Consider the following 17,232-nt stretch of genomic DNA (forward strand, 5'->3'; position numbering starts at 1 on the left):
TATCACATGTAGTGATTTTTACTGGACTGAAATGGACGTGAAGAATCTAATCAGCTATAAAAACACCAAGTAAGCATTGGAAATATATTCTCTGTATCAAGATAAATCCTATATGTATGTAATATTATATAAACGATGGAAAATAAATATTTTAAATGCTACTGTGAACATGTAGTCTATAAACAAGATACCTGCTGCAGAAACTCTCATCTCCAATGAAAACAAGAGGAATTTAAATTTCACCTTAAGATATTTATTTTTGCTAACATAAAATAACTTTTTTCTTTTTTGTCTGAGACCTTTCAGTTTTGAAGATATATGTGTGCTGTCAATTTCCAAAATTCTTTGAGTTAGATTTCTGCCTGATTTCTATCTGGAGAAGATGATATAGGAAGAGTCTTACTCTCATCCTGAGTCAGTGGCAGATTCAGTCTGGCAGGTGAGCTGCGCTCCATCACTGGCATGTGGTGCTCCTGTTCACTTCCTCCTTTCAAGATACCAGTCTCTGGGTATCCTGAGAGCACTTTATTTCCACTGCCAATAAAAATAAGTCACATTGTATAAATAAAGCCAGGAAAAATGCCACCTAGAATATAATGGCAAAATCAGACTTCTGAATATCAGTCTATTTTTTACAAAAAAAAAGATTTTTGTTTTTCTGTCAATTTTGCAATGAGAATTTGCAATGAGAAAACTTTGATGGATTAACAAGTTTGTCTTCAAATAGCCCAAGTCTTCCCACTTACAACTGCCTTTTAGATGTGCTGAAGATCATCTTGGATTTGTGGAAAAGGGCTTCTTGGACAGAAAAAAAAGCTTTTATCCTTATTCTCTATAAACTGCTCAGCATCATCAGATGCCTCTTCTTTTTTTTTTGTGAAACCTGTTAATTAGCAGTTGAGCAAAGTCCAGGACTTTAAACACCACCTGGCAAGATTTGGTATGGTATTTCTGAGGTAGCTAGGCAATTTCACACCAAGTGAAAAGAGCTCCTTTAGTCCTTCAGATGGCTTGTGAAATGTACACAAGACATGGTGCACTGATGTACACACACGTCTGAGCTGTCTAAGGTTGCTGTGACAGCCTCTTGGCAAAGCCATTCAAGGAACAGATGACAAGCCTTCAGCTAGCACTGCACACTGCCACACCTGCACTGGCCTGTGGGGATATCTGTGTGATATCCCAGAAGCCAACAGAACACCAAACTCCACAGGGTTATGAAAAGCTTAGGGTTCATACATACCTCCTCTTTTCCTGCCAGAGTTCGCTTTCCTTGCTTTTCAGAGATGACATACTGTCATGCTCCCAGAGCAGCTTTTTCTGCTTTGTAACTTCTTTTTGTTTGCCCTCCCCTGGACAGCTGTTTGAATCAGTTGAGTTCTAGAAGACAGATGAAGAGGGAACAAGGAGCTCTCTTTGAATCTGGCGTTGGCACACACATGGAAAAAGTGCAGGCTGCCCCTAGATACATTGAGCTGACACACCTTATGATCAAAATAACATCTCCCATTTATGTAGTAGAACCATTTGACCCTGGTAAGGCTAGCTTTGGCATTAATTAAGACTTTAGGTAAAACAATATCTTGTTGGACTAAGCTGAGCATGAAATAAGTTAGGTACCAATTATGGTGCTAAGGATGGTGAATTAAAAACTTCCCATTACATGCTCTTTGGCAGAAATCCTTGAATTACTTTGAGAGTCTAGACAGTCTCCCATTGGGATAGTGAGGATTTTGTGAGTGACCTCAGCTTGTTGTCACTGCCTAGGAGCAAAGCATTACTCACATAATACTCACAAAGCATGCACTGGGCATCCTCAAAGGACAACACCAGTCCTACTTCCAAAAGTGGAATGGGAATGGTTCCCACCTGACTTGTGGATCTTGAGTGAGCAATGGCATGAGATCCTTCACTTCTCGGTACAGGCAGTGTCCTGACTGTGGCATAAGCAGCTCCACCAAGGAAGTTACTGCTACACAGCCATGTGGAATATCGGCCATGGCTGATGCCTTTGCACCAGGGTGAGTGAGCATAGGGTGACAGGAAGAGTGAGAGGAGAACCAAATGATACAGTACTCTTAATCCTGAATGTGATCTCACCTGGGGTGTCATTCCCTGATCTCTGCAAACACTAATTTAGTCAGATGCTAGATGCATTGGATTTAACATCCCATGCTGTGTGAGTGGAAAAAACCAAACATAGAGAGTAAACATACCTGGTTTGTTTTGCTGCTTTCTAGGAGGGATGATAGGAGAGGAGAAAAGGAGGAAAACTGGGCAGCCAGGATTCAGTCTCATCTGATATATATATATAAATATATATATATATAGCGCACTATTTTACACTAGAGATTTTGGATTCAGGGAAGCCACTTAGATTTTGTTGGCTTTAGAAGACAATTAAAATCTCACAGCACCGTTTAAAGAACAGAGGTGGCTGCAGAGAGAAAGTATCACTCTCTGCTCTAGTTGAAAATGGGAGGGTAGCAGTTTGCTTGGAAATACAGCTATTCAGTTGTGAAACTCTATAAGTTACAGCACTCTGAGGAATCACCAGTTAGAGAAGAAACCCTGGGAATACCCTTACTCTTACTGCTCCTAGACTCTGACAGCAAAGGATTAAAGATGGCTTATTCTTCAGTGCCTTACTACTCCATAAGAAACTCACCACTGTCTTGTTTCCTTCAGTGGTAGAGGAAGAAGAGGAGAGGAGCTCAGCAGAGTTTGAAGAAACAATGAATGGAACTAGAGTATCCTCAATTATCTTGCGTTCCTAAGGAATGAGGATCAGGAGAGAGTGGGGGTTAAAAAGACAGAATGTAAACTATGAGCTGATGAAGTGTATAAGAAAAATAAGATTTAGCTATGTGCCCTGTTTAGATGGCTAGATAAGGACTTGTGGTACCAAGAATAATGGTAACACCTCAATTTTTAATTTGCTTCAAGGTTTTGCACCTGCATTCCTTTTACCATTGAGATGGAATTTCCAAAACAGGAAATAATATTTCACTTGCATGGAACTACTGTTTTGCAGAGCACCAGTGTATTGAGTTTAATATAAAAGTATAAAATTACTCTTGGTACATGAGAAACTTATTCTGAAAGTCGAAAAAAATTTCTTGTTTGAAACAGAAGTATGTCCCTCAAGCACAGATGAGAAAACAGCCATTTACATAACGCATAGACAAACTTATAAATATTTTCCAGTTTCCTGCAATAGTGACCCACATCCAACAGAAGAAAAACACTATTTTTTTTTTATTTTGTGGACATTTTTAATATTCCACAACTGCAAGCTTTGAATATCTCCTGTGGATTTTTTTTTTTAAAGGCCTGTTACAAAATACCTCCATGATCAACCCAAGGCAGACAACTTCATCTGGAGTTCCACCAAGTCTAGGCACCCAGTATATGCCAAAATACACATGCTGTGCCCCTGCAGGGAAGTCTGAGCGTGCCCAGACACAGCTATACTGACTTAACCAGACTTGCACAGCAATTAGACACCTCCACCTCTGCGGAGGTGCTGAGGATACCTGTCCAAATATTTAAATCTTTTTCCTCAACGTCTATGCCAGTGTTTAAGAGAAACAATCCTCCTCAGAATTCAGCTGTGAAGAGGAATTTCATTAATTAATCTAGGTATGGGATGATTTATTTTTTTTTGTTACATAAGTGGGTGCATTTAAATGAAATAAAAAAACCCTGAAAAACAACCTCCTACTTTGAGCCTTATACCTCCTCATAGTATCTACGCTCCTCCTCTTCAACTTCTCTCTGGGCCTTCTCCCATTCCTCTTTCAGCTTGTACTGCTCCTTCTGATACTTCTCCTGTACACGGATACAAATGTAGGTAAACTCAGAGCATTCAGTATTAAGAATAAATTCTGTAGTATCTCCACAGCAAAAATGAATTTGCTAAGAATGGTTTAATCAGAAATAGGATGAAATAAAAGGATAAAAATTGGAAACATCCATGGGTGTAAAAAAATGTTTCTTTTTCTCTTAGCCCATTTTTTTCTAGGACTTACTTTTAATACCTTCAAACTTCAAGGAACTTTTGACACATTAGAAGAAGTTTAATTTCTTAGAATTTTTAAAATCTTTGGTCAGAAACTAAGTTTATGCTCAAAAATATTAATAATTCCTCGTTACCTTACTGTATTAAGTTTCAAAAATGTTTCACCTTGAGACAATGGTTGTACATTAAAAACTTCAGCAAAGTAGCAGATAAATAAGCAAGTTTTTCAGATACTGATACTAATTTAAGAGATATGCCAATAATACTAATTAAAGTGATATGTCAGTACCATTTAATGAGTGATGAATAACTATGCAAGTTTAGAAGATAAATGAACAGTGTGTAAAGGTTTGAAGAGAGTAAGATTATAATTAGCTAAATAGCTTATTTTCTTCCTTGAAGGGATGATTTCTTAAGAATTATTTTCACAGAGTTTTTCACAAACAATTATTTCACAGAGGTGTTGCCAGAACTGGTTTGAACATGGAGAGGAATGGACTTCCATTTCCCTCTTACACCAGTTCCAACATCTGTTCAGATTGGTAACCACATCTGCCTAATCCAGAAGAGAAGCATTTACTATTGAGAGAGCACCCACATGTGCCAGAAAAATTATTATGGGAATTTTACACCATTTTAAGAGGTGCTAAATTAGATGATCTAAAGTAAGCATAGAGATATACAAGTCGTTAAAGGATTAAAAGACCCCATTTTATTATTCTCCATTCCTTGACAGACCTTGTTTGGTCTTCTGTTACATGGAACAAAGACACGATTTCTTTGGGATCAAAGCTAGTCGCAGTTTCAAAAGACATTTCTGATTGACAGGGAACTTCAGGTTCTCATGGCCACTGCATTTCTTCCAGCTAGGACACAAACCTAGAACTTTTAGAGTTTACTCTGCCACTAGGAAAAACTAATGGTTGTCTTGAAGATATATTTCCCTCTCTCACAAAAACCTCTCAAACCCAAGTCCTTTCATGTCCAAATTTAGCTTGATATTTTCCAAGAAGAACCTATGAACAAAGCAGGATTCTACGAAAAGCTATTAAGACCATAATTTTAAAGAAGTGGTGCATAAGCATCAGGGTTAGCAAATTGTCAGTCTTGACAAAGAGGCTCCAAGTAATTAAATGTTTTGCAGTCTATGCTCAGCATAATTTAAATATAATTGAGGACCAACACATCTTGTTTAATTCTGCACTGGATTGCAGGACCAAGTCCTTTTGGTCTTTCCATGGAGTGGGGAAGGGGGACATGAGAGTGCCTAAACCACAGAGAACATGTGTGTGTGCTCATTTATCACTCAACTGCCACAGAATTTGCTCAAGCATCCACAGAGGATGTAAAAAACATGACACAAAATGCCCAAATTTTGTCCAAAGGGACAATTCAACAGTTGAACCACACAGTGGAAGACATACAGTTTCTTCCCTACCTGAAGCAAGCGTTCTTGCTCATGCTGCCACCTTTCCTGGCGCTTTCGCTCTTCTTCTGGATCCCAGGCCCAAAAATTGAAACGCTTACGTGAAGGAAAACCAAGCTATTAGACTGTGACACTACACTTCACATGGCTTCCAGAGAAAGCTGCACTGTGCCTGAGTAAGCCCTGCTGATGATGTTACAGTGGGAAACTGAGAACTAGATAAGGGTTCTCTCAATTAGCAGACAATATTCTTAGCTTCACTGACACTTGGGATTTCCCATTTGTAGCCACATGATAAAAGAATAATTTGGTTTGCAAAGAAAGTCTTGGGAAACTTCAGCTGAAGGAGGGGAAAAAGGTCTTAAAGAAAGTTCTAAGCATCACTGAACAGAGCCACCTCCAGGGAATCAAATTTAAAGAACATACATATTTTGCTTCTCTATAATATTCTTTACAACATGAAAAGCAATTTTAGGTTGTAAGAAATATTTTCTCGTTTTATGTCTGCCAGCACAACAGCCTATAGCCTTGCTTTGAATTCTTATACATAATTAAATAAATCCTCAGGCTTCACTAAGGATCCTATTACACGATACGTGCAAAATCCTTATAATCAAGGGCAACTTTAGATACTTGCTGCCATATCCCCTTCCACTACAAGTAGAATTTGAATCTCATAGGAAGAGATATGACAATATCTACAGAATGTGAAATGCTGTGTACTTCAGCGTAGCATTTGTGGTGTGTTGGGGTTTTTTGTTTCATCAAAGAAACAGTAGAATTGTGAAGTCCTTTCATTTCTATGCATTTAAAATACAATGGATAAATTAGAATTACATATTATTTAGAGATTGTGAAGCTTTAGTGGCTCCAGCAACCAAATACTGTATAGCTAGCTTCAGATAAGAGGAGAATGCATGAATTCCGTATTCAGACAATGCCTTGATTTGGGTCGTACTTTTCTTCTCACATGTCCATGGGAAAATATTCTCATTCTCATTTAGGGATGTTACAAGACAATTGGCATAAAAAATTAATTTCTGCTAAACACAAATTGCCAAACCAAACAATAATGCAGAAAAGGTACTCACATTTGATTTATCACCAGTATCACAATCAGCTATTAAAATAAAAAACAAGAGAACAATGAAAGATTAAAATTAACATAGCAAAATTTCCTCAGTCTGAAAATAAATCTACATTCTATCTGTATAAGAGCTTCATGTTAGTTTCCTATTTACTCCCACAACCAAATGCAAGGACTAATTGCAAGCAAATAAATCAGAAAACCAGATTACACCCATCACCAACAAAACTACTTTTTATCTGGGTATAGAGGAGCACAATATTAACTAATATCAGGTTCTACTCTACCACTAGCTAATGCCATCTACTTCTGGCCACAGATGTTAGCAGTGCTCAGACACTGAGTCTTACCTACCTTGATCTACTTTTCCCTTCGTGATTCAGTGCAAGGAAGGAAAAAGTACAGCAATGCTAAAAGGATGGGACTACACTATTCAAGAGCCACAGTTACGAAGAGAACCATTGCCATTTTCTATCAAAATGTCTTTGAAAATTAGACTGATTTACAGAAATTAAGAAAACGGTATTTATAGGCAAGGTGTTTCTCTTGGGTGCCTGAAACCAGAGCATCGCAACAATGTGCAACCCAACAGCTCTTTGTCAACTGTGCAGCAGGAATAGATATTTTCTACGGAAGCAAGAGGTAGAACAAGTCCCCGTGATCATCAGCTTTCACCCCAGCCCTGTGTCCAAAGACACCTATGGCTGGAGCAGCAGAAGGGCTGGAGCTGTGCTCAGTGCCGCATTTACCTGACTGGGAGAAAAACTGTGAGCGCCGCCAGTTGTTGCGGACTCTAAGCGGAACCATGGCCCCGCGGGGCGGCTCTGCAGGCAGTGGCACGGAGACAAAACAAGAAACAGTGTGGTGAAAAGGTGATGACAGACTCTCAGACCTGAGCCTCCTTGGCCACGAGTCGCTTTGGCCCACGGCAGTTAATTTACAATGGATCTGAAGATCACACGGACTGTTTTTATTTAAATGTTACTTTTTCAACATGGCACCTGAGCTCACATGAGAGCTCCAGCACACTGGGTAAAGGGCAGCTACCCTTTTGAGTCTTTGCATGGTGCTTGTATTCATTCCTACTGCAGATACAGGTTATAATGCATTTTGTGAGCCTTTCAGTGCTCTATATGCTGTGAACACTAGAGTGCAGCCAAGTGTTTCAGCACCGGTCAGAAAACTGACAAGGCAAGAGACCTACAGTCTGTTACTTGATATTTAGTCTGATTTGCTTAACATAAAATGATATTGTTCTCAGAGTCTGCTTGGGTAGCACCTACCCGCTAAAAACAAGTGAGAGTTCCATTCCTTTTCAGACAATCATAGAGTGGTTTTGGTTGGAATGAAAGTTAAAGATCATGTAGTTTCAATTCCCCCTGCCATAGACTGGGACAGTTTCCACTGGATCAGATTGTTCAAGGCTCCATCCAGACTAGCTTCGAACTCTTCCAGGGATGGGGCATCCACAACTTCTCTGTGCAACCCATTCCAGTGCCTCACCACACTCATTATAAAGAATTTCTTCCTAATATCTAACCTAAATCTACCTTTTTTCAGGTTAAAATTTTTATTCCTTGTGCTATCAGTACATGGCTTTGTAAAAAGTCCCTCTTCAGTTTTTTCAAAGTGGATCACCTTCAGTAGTTTTAACATTGAAAACGTCAGGCTAATCAGTATATTACCTACTTAATTAAAATAAAAGATTAACAACCTAGGAAGTTCTTATGGGGAAAAAAACCCTCAGCTGATTTTTCTCTCTTTCTTCCACAATACCTACATATATGCATATTTAAAATAAATATAAAATCAAACTACTAAGCATTATCAGTCTCAAGCAAAACTTTCTCATGAAGGCAAGGGGAAAAAAAATGGTTCTGCATTTCAAGAATTTGTGTTGGGCAGTGGTCAAATTCTAAGATGTGGGCCAGATATGTGTACTGTTCATCTGCAAAAAGGAGCTCCACAAGAGCAGCTGAGTGCAGAACTTATCTGCAGAAATTTTTGTTGTGAGAAAAAGCCAATTGCTAAGTCATTTTCAACTGTGAACAGCAGTATGTAATACTCATTGATATAATACAGCCATTACTGCTAGGCCAAGTAAATTCAAGATAGGGCTCTCCCTCTGCTGTGTCTAATTTCTGCTGTTGTGTTTAAGAGGAATGGCCAGAAGAGTCTTTTTCATCACAGAAGCCACACTACCAATATCAGTCAATGAAACTAGAAAATAACTGTCTTAGCTCCAAAACTTTCCAAGTTGCGGATTAGGCAGATCTCCCTGAACACCACATGCCCCTATTCAGCTACTGTCCGGCTGAGTTCTCCAAATGCTTTTTTGCTCACCTTGTAGACCAGAGTTATGCAGAGTAACTTGGCTGGTTTCGGGTAGTTTCTTTAAAAATGGCAGGACTACACTCCCCTTTTCTTCCAGGGCTTTTGCTTTAATCACCTGTTCAGACATTTGGGAACAGAAAACAGCATTAAAAAAGCAACAGGTTCAATCAAAGGTTAGCTTAAGCCCTTTCTGCTTATTTTCTGAAACATTATCAAAGATGAAGCCTCTATCTCCAGAACAACAACAGGGAGTTACAGTATTGAAGTCCTGTAACTGGTAGTAGTTTCCTGTTGACATTCCCACTGCCCGGCACACCAAAGTCAATCCTGTAACAACATCTAACTAACCAACATCTAACTTACCCAAAAGAGCAGCATGGTCACAGCCATTTGTTACCTCTGCCACCACCAACACTTGCTCAGCACTTCAAGAGGACAAAGAGGGCAAGCTCCACTGTCTGCACCTTCTGGACACTGCCCTCCCAACAGGTGGTGGGACTGGGGTTTGTAGGTTATGCTCTCATTTCTAGTCTCATCAGTTTACAGGTTCAAATGCTACAGGCAGACACTGTGGGGTTCCTTTTGAGAGGGAACTCTCTGATGATCACAGGATTTGGCAGCTGAAACCATCCTTCAGGGCTATGTTTTGAATGAACTCCTGAAGTGACATTTTATGGAGAAAAATGCCAATTTTCACAAGAAAAATTTCTGTGAAAGATCTTTCTATTTTTTTTTTATTTTTTGTGCTTGTTTGTTTTCCATTCCCTCCTTTTCTTGCCTGTACATACCTCCTGTGTAGGAGAGAGCTCTGCTTCCTTCTGCTGCTCTATTTCAGCTTTCTTCACATCTTTCTTGCTTGAAGAAGTTTCCTCTGAAGGGACAGGACTGGGAAGAAATTCTAATCTCTTCACAGCAGAGCTGGCACAAGCTGCAGTTGAGTTGAATTGCTTTTGATCTAAACCCAAACCACACATATGAAGATAATGTTGCAAGGTTAAGATACTTTTTCAAATAAAACATACACCTATTTATTAAAATCCAATTTCTTACTGGATATACTGTGAGCCCATTTACTGGATGTTTTGAAAAAAAACCTTTTTTCTTCAACACAGGAAAGATTAATCTCTCCAAGAAGACAAGACTCAAAGAATGAAATTCACCTGTCAGAATTTATGTGCACACACTTGATTTGGGCATCATGGGATACCCTTCATGGTCAACAAAAACAGAGAAGAAGTCCTTGGGAAAGAGTCACACAAACTTTTATTTCAGGCACTCCTCTGGCTGAGATGAGCTGTAACCTACAATGGACCTACTGAATGAACTAAGATCTCTTTACTGAAGTTATGTGATGCATTCTGCCCTAAGATATCTCTAAGGTAAGTAGCTATATGACATGGTCTCTCTGTCAGCACTGGAGGATATTTCAGCTTGCCTATTTTCACTAAACCCACCACTTCCACTGGCAATCAGTTAAGCATCAGACAACAAACAAACAAACTGCTAACAGGCAGCCTTGGACTGGAATAACCCAGTAGTCATCTAATTCTTAAAAAAACCCAACAGGCTGATGCTGGTTTCTGGGAGAAGAGGATTGAAGCACACAGGTCTACAGCTGACTGTGACAGCTGAACTGCTGATAGCTGATACCACCAGTGGAAGCAGAGCAGTCACCAGCATCTCAGGCACTGAATAAGCACCCAGATATCTCTCCAACCTCCTAAAGCAGAAACTTCAGATCCTGTCCCCTTTCCAACCACAGCAACATTGGCAGCTTCTCTTTGACAGGCTAGGAGAGCAAGCTAAGAAAGAGAGGCAGCCTAAAACTCCACTAAGAGTGTGGACACAAGCAGAGACAAGAGCTGCTGCTGCCAAGGCAGGTGCATCCTCCTCTGGAGCTGTTCCCCCACTAGAGGCATAGGGGCCACAGCGTAGAAGTGTTTGGCTTGTACTGAACACCAGAGGAGGTTGTTTACAAGAAGTTCACAGAATTTGGACCCCATGTGTCCCTCCAAAGCAGATATAATGAAAACTGCATGTTACTTTACCATTTCAATTTTTGCAATCCTATCTCAGTTTCCCTTGCCAGACAACTAAAATTTGCCGTCCATACTAAGTTTTAGCATTTCTGACAGCTGGGGAGCTGAAGCCAAAACAGCTTTGTGATTTGTAGACAACACCAGCTCATCACTGTTGACTCTTGAGAGAAGAATTTGGTAATTTCATTATAAAATTGCACCTTCTATATTACCTGCCAGATGCAAGTCAAAATTGTTAAACTATGTACTTTGGCATCTAGGAGCCAAAGTAATTAAGGCAGCTAATGAACCCTTGCTAACAGCCCATGTGCTTCTAATCTTTGGGGAATGGTACCTCACTGATGTTTGAGGGCAAAGCTCAATTGTTTAAGTCACATTTATCCCCAACAAATAGGAACATTATGCTTACATACCAACTACAGCCAGGGATCTCATTTAAAACCTACTTGACATTGTACTTTTTACTTACTCATACCAAGCTGAAATTTGATAGACCCATTTTAAAAAATTAACAACAAAAAAATACCATTAACTTAGTATAATAGCATACAGCAAAAAAAAAGTGCCTAGTCAAAGACAGTGTTTCGAAAACACACTTTTGAGGAAAACAGCTTAAAATTCTATCAGCAAATTCCTTTCCTCAGATTAGGAATCATGCATAAAGGCTTTAAGGCAGAAAATTAGGAGTCTGCACAATACTGTGCATTTAAAGCACCTATGGGGACTGAAGTGCCACTTCTTACTCTTTCTCCCCATTCCTTAATGTGTTGGGGGAAAAAATGTGTCAGACAGAAACTATTACTGTCTGGTAGCTTCTGCCCTTGCTGCTTTCTGGTTACAGCATGCTGTGGCACTGGATTTTCATTTGCACAAATAGCCAAGTGGACAGCTCAGGTGTGTCATTTAAACCACAAAATGAGAGAGAAGCCCAGGCTGGAAGGGACCTCAATAGACCATCTAGTCCCACCTTTGGTGGGAAAGAAAGCCTAGAGGAGATTCTCTAACACCCTGTCCTGCTGCACCTGAAAAATTTCCTGGCACAGGGACTCTAACACATCCCTTGGAAGGCTGCTGTGGTGAATGACTATTCTGACAGCACACAATTTCATTTTATGTCAAGATTACTGACATTTGCAGCATTCTCTAATGAGCCCTGTTGGTGCTGCTGGTGATGTTCCTAGCGGGTTCCTGCCACAAGGTGTGCCTCAGCCCGGGCCCATACGTGAGGAAGGGCGAGGGCAGGGCCGAGGGCAGCAGCACATTCAGCCCGGGACAGGCCGAGGGCAGCAGCACATTCAACCGGGGACAGGCCGAGGGCAGCAGCACATTCACACATTCACCCCGGGACAGGCCGAGGGCAGCAGCACATTCACCCCGGGACAGACCGAGGGCAGCAGCACATTCACACATTCACCCGGGGACAGGCCGAGGGCAGCAGCACATTCACCCGGGGACAGGCCGAGGGCAGCAGCACATTCACCCGGGGACAGGCCGAGGGCAGCAGCACACCCACCTGGGGATGGGCACTCCGGGAGAGCAGGTGCCGCACCGCTGGGGCTGGGCTCGGCTTGCAGGCTGTCAGCTCCATCCAGTTCCACCGGGGGGGCCTGGAGAGGGGAACACAGCACAGAGTGAGTAGAGTGGAAATAAAAGTATGTGCTAGTTCCTCAAGGCAGCTCTTGCTGCTCCTTTGTAGTGTGTTTGAACCACATCAGTGTGGTTCATCAGTGTGGAGCTCAGCAGGGCGCTGGGGAGAATGTTTCAGAGCAATACGTGCCCATTTGGGTATTGAATGGCTGTGCTTTAATCTCCTTTTCAAATCACTCATCATCAGCCATTAATGTGGTTGGTTTGGAATAGCTTCTACAAGCTTTTAAAACTGTAGGATATCTTGGATTGTGTTAGCTGGAGATAAGCATACATTTACCCCTAGTTTCCCCTTCCAGAATAACACAAAAACGTATGCATTAGTGAAGAGATAGCACATACTAGGGTTTGGAAAGTGGCAAAGTAATTAAATACTTCCTTTATTTCACGGTTGTCTAAACAATCTGTTATCTGAAGGGAAAAGACAGAGTTGGTATTAAAGGTAATGAAATACTGGAAACACTATTAAGAAAGGACTGAAAAAATATGGTGAGACTGTATCAAGCCAATAATTCAAATGCCTTTGAAAAGCAAGCTTCCTGACCGGGACAGGGCTGTTGCAGAGTTAAAACCACACTGTCAAAACAAGGGTAACGCTTCAGCTGATCTATTCAGCAGCTTCTACCATACATCTGCTTTTCCAGAAAGCAAATCAAGAAAACTCTGCAGCAAAGCTATCATCCATTGCCAATAGCTAGTACTTCTAATGCAACCAAGACCTAGAAAATGGCACACTCAATGGGGGAAAATAAAAAATGCGGGCTACTTTTAGAAATAAAAAGGAACATATTTCAGAAATAACCTATTGTAGACTCTCTTTCCTGTCCTCCTCCCACTCCTCCATCTTCTTAACAGCTGCAAAGGAGGAAATCTGATGAAATTTCCTCTTTTCTGCAGGCAGGAATCAGATCTCCACCTTCTGTATGGATCTGCTTTCCTATCCCTGCAGGCTCATGAGAGCCATCTGAACGTGCCCCATGAAAAACAGACCTGGGCTCTCGCAGCTCCATAACTGGAGACATCTGCTGGCAATGCCAACAGGATGGCAGCAGCTGTGGACACTCCACAAAGCTCTAGGGAACTAAACTGCTGGCAAAGCTTGTGAATCCCTGCCTCATCTCCTCTCTGGAGGGAGACTTGCTCTCAAGAGGGTCAGGAACATGTGTAGGAAGATGCCCTACAAGGAAATGGTGGAGACTGGTGTGGGGCCATGGCCAGGGCCAGTGACCCAGGCAAACCCAGCACTGCTGGGAACAAGAGAAGGGGCCTGCAGCTGCCAAGGGCTGTGCTGCCACCTCTCAGCAGGACAGGCGCCAGATCACAGCCACGAGTCTCTCGAAGCGGCAGCGCTTGCTGGGGCTGGCTGCCTGCCATCCTCGCCACTGCCGCCACTTTGCAGTGCACCCTCTTCCACCCTCAGCCTCTGCCCCAGGCAAGACATGGAGACACATCTCCCACCTGCCTAAAAGCAGTTCTTGAAATGGATGAGGCAGACATGAAATAGTCTCTAAAAAGGTAACATAGACAGTTTCAGGACTTCCTCTCTACCATGTCCACCTGTGAATGCATCTATACCTGGAATAGAAATGAAGAAAGCACAGACTGCTTCTTCATGTCTCATGCACTCCCAGGAGAGATGGTCACTAGATATGAGGCACAGGGTAAAACAAAGCCCCAGAGAAATGCTCCAAAGACTGCAAGTCCTGTGCTCTAGAGGTTTATCTCTTGCCACTTAGTTGCATTTTTCTTTCATACAACCCACCTCTCTCTCCCCCAGTTCATCTGGACTCCAGCCTAGCGTGCTGCTGAGCGTTTTCATCGCAAAAGCCCCAGCAGAATTCTACTGCAACTGAATAAATTTCCCCTTCAGCCTCAGTTCCAGCTCCTGATACAACAGTGGCCAGGGGAGAACCTACAGCAAATCCTTCCCAGCCTTGCTTAAAGCAGAAATAAGTATTTATTTTCTGCATGAGGACAGGCAGGCCGATGCAACAGGCTTGCCAGATAGGTCATATCTGTCCTCAGAGGTTTCCAAGATTTCAGTGCTCAAGCCCTTAGCAACCTCTTATGATCTCATATCTGATCCTGTTTAGAGCAGCAGACTCAACTAGAAACCTACAACTTAAATTTTTCTATGTCATTCTACAACCTACAAAACTCTGTTAAACCTAAACAAATGGCTATTATTGAGAGCTCAGGATTTGCCCCAAAGTAGTTTTCACATGGGAAAGCAAGGGGCTCCACACCCACTGGTCCAAACCATAAGCCTCCCAAATACATTGTTGTAGATTTCAGTTATTAATATTTAGATTGATAATATTTTTGGTAAAACAATGGAATTCACCCTTTACTCTCAAAAAGGAATTGTCCAAATTGAAAAATGAAAATAAATAAATGCATTCAACTTAAAGTTCAACCTCAGAGGCTTTGAAGCTATAAACTTTTATACTCCTGAGGCCAATACAAAAAATGTTAAACTGTTATACCCAAGAAAGTCAGTTGTTGATGTCAGCTTCTGCTGGAGAAAGAGCGCAGCTACAACGGCCTCTCAGAGGGGCTAACATTCACTGTTGCTCAGTGAAAGCTGCAGTGATGCATGATACACAGACACAATGCACTTGGATCACCTCTGGGTCTAGAGTTCCCTCAGGAACCCAAAGACAGTGCTGTCATGCAGCTGTCCTGCACAAGCATAATAACCAAACCTACCCATAACCTACATCCAGGAGGCTGAACCAGGTATAGACATAAATGTTATTTATAGAAAAAAAGAGTTAATACTTGCTGCAGGAAAATTGACTTTCCAATGGCATGCTGCAGAAATTCTGTTCCTGCTCATGAGACTTGACCCTTTCTCCTCCCTCTGCTGAGCAATTAAATGCTAGTGACATACAGCTAAAAATATAAAACTGATTAATAACTGATTTATAAAATATTAAGTCAACTTCACTGGGGAACTCTCTTGTTTCCACTAAATTTAATTCTATTTATAACACTAAGTTAATGAAGTATTACCTAGTATTTTATCCGCAGGTACATGATACACTTAAGAAAATTCTTGTGCTGATGCAATTGATAAAATATCTTTTCTACCACAGGCTATCATACTTTACATTTCATAAATATTTTTAATCAAATGATGATGTTATCACTGAACATAAAAAAGGGCATACAAACATTTCATTACACCTTAGAGGCCTTGGTGTATTTTGACAGTAATCTAGTGAGTGACATTTCTGAGGTGCTTCAGTTCTATGAGGAGCTCTCATGCCTTGGGATGAAGGGCTGATGCAGCCTCTCAGCGCCTTCTGTCATGTGTTCTTGTGTGGGCAGAGGTCTCTTTCTGCAGGGCAACAGAGCCATTCCAAACACAGGCTCTGCTGCAGGTGCCGGTAAGGGAAGGTAACACACACCACCACAGGCAGAAGCCTTTAAAGAGGAGCATGAAAAACCTCAGTGCACGGGGGCTGTGATTATCTCTGCCCACACATCAGGCTGATGTCAAGATTGTCCCATTAAAACTTCTAAAATCTAAAGCATGCTGTCTGCTTGGACATGCTCATTACCCCATGCATCTGGATGCCCAGGAGTTAAAGTAAGCTACCCTATTTATGACTTAGCCTCCATTCATGACAGAAAGTTAAATATTGTGATGGCAGCTGTGGTTATGCGCACGTCAGTACAGAGGACAAAGCAGCACTGGTGTTCTGCTAAACAGAGTATCCATTTCACAAAATCACAAGCACAAGCATATAGTGTTACCAAACACTTATTAGGCCTGAAAATAAATTAGTTCAGTTTGTGACAGACAGGATTTTTATCACATAAACTAGGATATCAGGCCAAGTATTTCTTCAATTAAGATCATACAAGCCAGAAATGGCCATATTGGCTACTGCTGTGGCAGAACTTTACACCCTAAATGAAACTAAAAATACAATAACCAGAAATACCTAACAGACAGAGTATCACAGCTTCTACAAGAATACAAACTCCAAAGGAAGTTACAGTAGAACTTTATTAATCCTTCTTGTAAATTAAATCGAAACATAGCTCAGTTAACACTGCTTGCACACAAAATCATGTGAAATATTGTTATTGTATTTTCTATGAAAACATGACAAAACAAGCTGTCTAGAACCAGTTAGAATGCAGAGATATCAGAAAGAATCAGATTAAAATGACAATTTAAATTCTGTAAAACCATTCAGGAATGAAATTGGTTGCAACACCAATAGCCACATGTAGAAAATATCTGACAAATCACAAAACTTCTGTGATTCAAATTCTACACATATCATCGACTTCAAAATTTTTGTACAAAGATTTCCTCATCAAAATTAACGTTGGCAGCTGATGTGAGTGGCAATCATGGCATGACCTAGGGCTGCCACAGCTTAGTTTCTTGCATGCTATGCCAGATACAGTATTACAGCCAGAACACTGCTTCAACAGGTTATCTGCCAGCTATATAGTGCTAAACTCAGGCCAGCTATTTACAACAAAAGATCAGTAATCTGTAATTGGTAATCTGTAACTGACAGAGAAGTCTTGAAAATGTTTCAAGAAAGTGTGAAGTATTTTTGATAGTCATTAGAGTTATTACTGGTCCATTGGAGTATAAAATTAGCTTCTTTCACTGACAGACACTGAAAAGTACATGTCTGTCTGGAGGACA

The 17,232-nt window shown here is 41.0% G+C and overlaps 1 protein-coding gene across 1 annotated transcript in view; it reads right to left on the reverse strand.

Annotated features, from left to right (window-relative positions):
* Window positions 1–17,232, reverse strand: part of LIMCH1 (LIM and calponin homology domains 1) — a 170,210-nt gene that overhangs the window by 9,099 nt on the left and 143,879 nt on the right. Inside the window, exons 21-30 of the mRNA XM_033513515.1 lie at window positions 12,421–12,514; window positions 9,657–9,823; window positions 8,878–8,983; window positions 7,284–7,358; window positions 6,539–6,567; window positions 5,460–5,543; window positions 3,739–3,831; window positions 2,669–2,773; window positions 1,244–1,380; window positions 404–534 (exon numbers count right to left, since the gene is read on the reverse strand). Coding sequence (XP_033369406.1) covers window positions 404–534; window positions 1,244–1,380; window positions 2,669–2,773; window positions 3,739–3,831; window positions 5,460–5,543; window positions 6,539–6,567; window positions 7,284–7,358; window positions 8,878–8,983; window positions 9,657–9,823; window positions 12,421–12,514 — 1,021 coding nt within the window. The remainder of the gene's footprint in view (window positions 1–403; window positions 535–1,243; window positions 1,381–2,668; window positions 2,774–3,738; window positions 3,832–5,459; window positions 5,544–6,538; window positions 6,568–7,283; window positions 7,359–8,877; window positions 8,984–9,656; window positions 9,824–12,420; window positions 12,515–17,232) is intronic.

Source organism: Parus major, chromosome 4 (genome assembly GCF_001522545.3).
Source record: "Parus major isolate Abel chromosome 4, Parus_major1.1, whole genome shotgun sequence".
NCBI classification, from domain to species: domain Eukaryota; kingdom Metazoa; phylum Chordata; class Aves; order Passeriformes; family Paridae; genus Parus; species Parus major.